The 5,739-nt window shown below is 38.4% G+C and overlaps 1 protein-coding gene across 1 annotated transcript in view; it reads right to left on the bottom strand.

The window, feature by feature from the left end:
• Positions 1 to 2,943, bottom strand: part of LOC107572611 (LIM zinc-binding domain-containing Nebulette-like) — a 25,982-nt gene extending 23,039 nt beyond the window's left edge. The window contains exons 1-2 of the mRNA XM_016259030.1: positions 2,672 to 2,943; positions 1,149 to 1,243 (exon numbers count right to left, since the gene is read on the bottom strand). Of these exons, the coding sequence (XP_016114516.1) occupies positions 1,149 to 1,243; positions 2,672 to 2,740 (164 nt within the window). The 5' untranslated portion in view covers positions 2,741 to 2,943. The remainder of the gene's footprint in view (positions 1 to 1,148; positions 1,244 to 2,671) is intronic.
• Between the last annotated feature and the right edge of the window lie 2,796 nt (positions 2,944 to 5,739).

Below are 5,739 nucleotides of genomic sequence, written 5' to 3'. Positions count from 1 at the left end.
GTGTGTGTGTGTGTGTGTGTCAGAGCAGAGGCTGCTTCCTCTGAAAGTTCTTGATGAAACAGCAGCGTTTCTCCAGACTCCACAGCACTCCTTTCATTTCTCTCTGCATCTCATAAAGGCTCAGCGCAGGATAACAAACACACCGGGACGTGCGCTTTGATGAGAACTCAAAACAGATGAAGGAGAGTTACCTGTGAAAGCCACCGGCTACACAAAACAAACAGCCAGAGAAACTGAGACGACTCCATCAGCTTTAACCACCGAGAAGATCCCATAAACTCTAAGATAACACCACAGCTATAACGATCACGGCACAGAGGAAAGATATCGCTGGAATCACTTTAAGAAGGTATTTTGTCCAGCTGATTGACAGCCAATTAGAATCCCTCCTGCTGTAAGAGCTTGAGCATTTAAAGCTACAGACAACAAAGTTGCAGCGTTTATAATAAACAGAACGTTATCGTCCACTGGTGTGGATGCTAATACAGTTAGTAATCATTACAGTTAATGTTACACACATTATATTGCTATCACGTTATTGCTATCATTATAGTTATCGCTGTAGTTACTATTATATACATCAATATAATTACTGTTATAGCTACAGTTAATGTTATAGTTAGCATTAAGAGTTTTCATTTTAGTGTCACTAACCATTATAGTTATAGCTATCAGCATCATTGCATTCAGACTCGTGTTACAGTCATCATTATACAGTTATTGCAATAGTTATGGTTACAGTTATCGTTATTGCTATAGTTACTGTTATGTTTACCATTACAGTTATAATTATTGTAAGGGGTGTTTTATTGCAGTTACTGTTATGATTCACATTCTAGTTATGGTTATCACTAGCTGGGTTTCCATCCAAAGTTGCGAATTAACTTACACACAAAACTGGAATATAGCCATATAATTTCCATATATAATAAATTACTTGCGAGCTGACAAAACACAATAAATGTGGTCATTGCTTTCGGAGGCAGATGTTGCTATGGATGGAAACATAGCTACTGTAGTTATAGTTTTCATTATAGCTATAGATATTGATATAGTTATCATAGTTATGGTTCTTGGTGGTGAACGGGTGTTTCTGCATCCTCCTCCTCCTCACACCGTCCTTCATCACTCGTGTGAAACACACTCACGCGTTACAGTAGGGTTTCTTGTCGTAGCCTTTGTAGTTCTTCATGTTGAGCGTCATCTTACACACTTCACAGTGGAAACAGCCTTTGTGCCAGTTCTGAAAAACCACAGGACATCACATCATTACTGCAGATTCTGAGCAATTAATAATGCCACAATGATAACACAAGGGCATCTGCAGATTAAACACACTGTCCAGTCTGAACATGTGTGTGATTCACTGATGAGTCTGAAGAGATGGATAATAATGGCACACTGTGTTTCACTGATGCTGTACCGCGGTATACTCTGACAGTTACACGGTCCTGGATGTTTGTCATACATGTGTCCCTGCAGCACAGAAGCAGTGTTGAGTCGCTGGGGGATATTTGTAGCAACAGCCAACAATACATTGTATGGGTCACAATTATACATTTCTCTTTTATGCCAAAAATCATTAGGATATTAAGTAAAGATCATGTTCCATGAAGATATTTAGTAAATGTCCTACCGTAAATATATCAGAACTTAATGTTTGATTAGTAATATGCATTGCTAAGAACTTCATTTGAACAACTTTAAAGATGATTTTCTCAATATTTAGATTTTTTTGCACCCTCAGATTCCAGATTTTCAAATATTGTCCGATCCTAACAAACCATACATCAATGGAAAGCTTATTTATTCAGCTTTCAGCTGATGCATAAATCTCAATTTAAATCCCTTATGACTGGTTTTGGGATCACATTTAAATACTGTAATATTTACAAGCAGCTTCAAACAATACCAATACACTGCGATAATGTGCCGAAGACAACTCATGCTACTTTCTGAAAGGATTGTCCTGTCTATATTTGTTAATATTGTTGAGATCTGTGAGTTTCAATTATACATTTCTCTTTTATGCCAAAAATCATTAGGATATTAAGTAAAGATCATGTTCCATGAAGATATTTTGTAAATGTCCTACCGTAAATATATCAAAACTTAATGTTTGATTAGTAATATGCATTGCTAAGAACTTCATTTGAACAACTTTAAAGATGATTTTCTCAATATTTAGATTTTTTTGCACCCTCAGATTCCAGATTTTCAAATATTGTCCGATCCTAACAAACCATGCATCAATGGAAAGATTATTTATTCAGCTTTCAGCTGATGCATAAATCTCAATTTCAATCCCTTATGACTGGTTTTGGGATCACATTTAAATACTGTAATATTTACAAGCAGCTTCAAACAATACCATGGTATTACTGCGATAATGTGCCGAAGACAACTCATGCTACTTTCTGAAAGGATTGTCCTGTCTATATTTGTTAATATTGTTGAGATCTGTGAGTTTAAGTGTGAATTTGACAGATTTCACTGATTGAACGGAACAGTTACTGATAATGTCACTCGTGACTGTGAGATGTTGATTATGTAAGACACGAGCAACAAAACAGATAATAAGCGTCACACAGTAAAGTCTGATTCCCACACATCGCTGAGACAAACAGATAAAGCTGCTCTCGCTGTGAATCTGAGGTAAATAAACTCACACCTTGTCGAGGCAGCTGATCTTCTCCGTGGGATAGACGGTTTTCCCGCAGCGCGAGCACGGAGCATTCATCCTCGCAGCAGTTTTCAGCCCCTCACTAGCGAACACAAGCTCCAGCCCCTCACTAGAGAACACAAGTGAACAGCCCCTCACTAGCGAACACAAGTGAGCAGCCCCTCACTAGCGAACACAAGTGAGCAGCCCCTCACTAGCGAAAACAAGTGAACAGCCCCTCACTAGCGAACACAAGTGAACAGCCCCTCACTAGCGAACACAAGTGAGCAGCCCCTCAGAAGCGAACACAAGTGAGCAGCCCCTCACTAGTGAACACAAGTGAACAGCTCCTCAGAAGAGAAGCGAACAGCGCACCCCCGAGGGGTGGGGGGTGGGGGGTGACTCACATACATACACATACTGTATAATAATAATGTCCACAATGTAAAGACAAAACACAGAAAAACATAGTTAGCATTTCTGGCCGTTATATAAGCGCGTCACAGCGTATGGAGGACCAAACCTGCAGAAATGAAAAATAAAGAAATAAATGTAATAACAGAGAAATATGAAGTGTGTGTGTGTGTGTGTGTGTCAGTAACTGTCATTATTGTGTGTGTGTGTGTGTGTGTGTGTCAGTAACTCTCATTATTGTATGTGTGTGTGTGTGTGTCAGTAACTCTCATTATTGTATGTGTGTGTGTGTGTGTCAGTAACTCTCATTATTGTATGTGTGTGTGTGTGTGTCAGTAACTCTCATTATTGTATGTGTGTGTGTGTGTGTCAGTAACTCTCATTATTGTATGTGTGTGTGTGTGTGTCAGTAACTCTCATTATTGTATGTGTGTGTGTGTGTGTCAGTAACTCTCATTATTGTATGTGTGTGTGTGTGTGTCAGTAACTCTCATTATTGTATGTGTGTGTGTGTGTGTCAGTAACTCTCATTATTGTATGTGTGTGTGTGTGTGTCAGTAACTCTCATTATTGTATGTGTGTGTGTGTGTGTCAGTAACTCTCATTATTGTATGTGTGTGTGTGTGTGTCAGTAACTCTCATTATTGTATGTGTGTGTGTGTGTGTCAGTAACTCTCATTATTGTATGTGTGTGTGTGTGTGTCAGTAACTCTCATTATTGTATGTGTGTGTGTGTGTGTCAGTAACTCTCATTATTGTATGTGTGTGTGTGTGTGTCAGTAACTCTCATTATTGTATGTGTGTGTGTGTGTGTCAGTAACTCTCATTATTGTATGTGTGTGTGTGTGTGTCAGTAACTCTCATTATTGTATGTGTGTGTGTGTGTGTCAGTAACTCTCATTATTGTATGTGTGTGTGTGTGTGTCAGTAACTCTCATTATTGTATGTGTGTGTGTGTGTGTCAGTAACTCTCATTATTGTATGTGTGTGTGTGTGTGTCAGTAACTCTCATTATTGTATGTGTGTGTGTGTGTGTCAGTAACTCTCATTATTGTATGTGTGTGTGTGTGTGTCAGTAACTCTCATTATTGTATGTGTGTGTGTGTGTGTCAGTAACTCTCATTATTGTATGTGTGTGTGTGTGTGTCAGTAACTCTCATTATTGTATGTGTGTGTGTGTGTGTCAGTAACTCTCATTATTGTATGTGTGTGTGTGTGTGTCAGTAACTCTCATTATTGTATGTGTGTGTGTGTGTGTCAGTAACTCTCATTATTGTATGTGTGTGTGTGTGTGTCAGTAACTCTCATTATTGTATGTGTGTGTGTGTGTGTCAGTAACTCTCATTATTGTATGTGTGTGTGTGTGTGTCAGTAACTCTCATTATTGTATGTGTGTGTGTGTGTGTCAGTAACTCTCATTATTGTATGTGTGTGTGTGTGTGTCAGTAACTCTCATTATTGTATGTGTGTGTGTGTGTGTCAGTAACTCTCATTATTGTATGTGTGTGTGTGTGTGTCAGTAACTCTCATTATTGTATGTGTGTGTGTGTGTGTCAGTAACTCTCATTATTGTATGTGTGTGTGTGTGTGTCAGTAACTCTCATTATTGTATGTGTGTGTGTGTGTGTCAGTAACTCTCATTATTGTATGTGTGTGTGTGTGTGTCAGTAACTCTCATTATTGTATGTGTGTGTGTGTGTGTCAGTAACTCTCATTATTGTATGTGTGTGTGTGTGTGTCAGTAACTCTCATTATTGTATGTGTGTGTGTGTGTGTCAGTAACTCTCATTATTGTATGTGTGTGTGTGTGTGTCAGTAACTCTCATTATTGTATGTGTGTGTGTGTGTGTCAGTAACTCTCATTATTGTATGTGTGTGTGTGTGTGTCAGTAACTCTCATTATTGTATGTGTGTGTGTGTGTGTCAGTAACTCTCATTATTGTATGTGTGTGTGTGTGTGTCAGTAACTCTCATTATTGTATGTGTGTGTGTGTGTGTCAGTAACTCTCATTATTGTATGTGTGTGTGTGTGTGTCAGTAACTCTCATTATTGTATGTGTGTGTGTGTGTGTCAGTAACTCTCATTATTGTATGTGTGTGTGTGTGTGTCAGTAACTCTCATTATTGTATGTGTGTGTGTGTGTGTCAGTAACTCTCATTATTGTATGTGTGTGTGTGTGTGTCAGTAACTCTCATTATTGTATGTGTGTGTGTGTGTGTCAGTAACTCTCATTATTGTATGTGTGTGTGTGTGTGTCAGTAACTCTCATTATTGTATGTGTGTGTGTGTGTGTCAGTAACTCTCATTATTGTATGTGTGTGTGTGTGTGTCAGTAACTCTCATTATTGTATGTGTGTGTGTGTGTGTCAGTAACTCTCATTATTGTATGTGTGTGTGTGTGTGTCAGTAACTCTCATTATTGTATGTGTGTGTGTGTGTGTCAGTAACTCTCATTATTGTATGTGTGTGTGTGTGTGTCAGTAACTCTCATTATTGTATGTGTGTGTGTCAGTAACTCCCATTATTGTATGTGTCAGTAACTCTCATTATTGTGTGTGTGTGTGTGTCAGTAACTCTTATTATTGTGTGTGTGTGTGTGTGTGTGTGTGTGTATCAGTAACTCTCATTATTGTGTGTGTGTGTGTCTGTCTCTCTTTTTTTT

Source organism: Sinocyclocheilus grahami, unplaced genomic scaffold (genome assembly GCF_001515645.1).
Source record: "Sinocyclocheilus grahami isolate Dianchi unplaced genomic scaffold, SAMN03320097.WGS_v1.1 scaffold1782.1, whole genome shotgun sequence".
NCBI lineage: Eukaryota > Metazoa > Chordata > Actinopteri > Cypriniformes > Cyprinidae > Sinocyclocheilus > Sinocyclocheilus grahami.
This window is presented reverse-complemented; position numbering and strand designations above follow the sequence as displayed.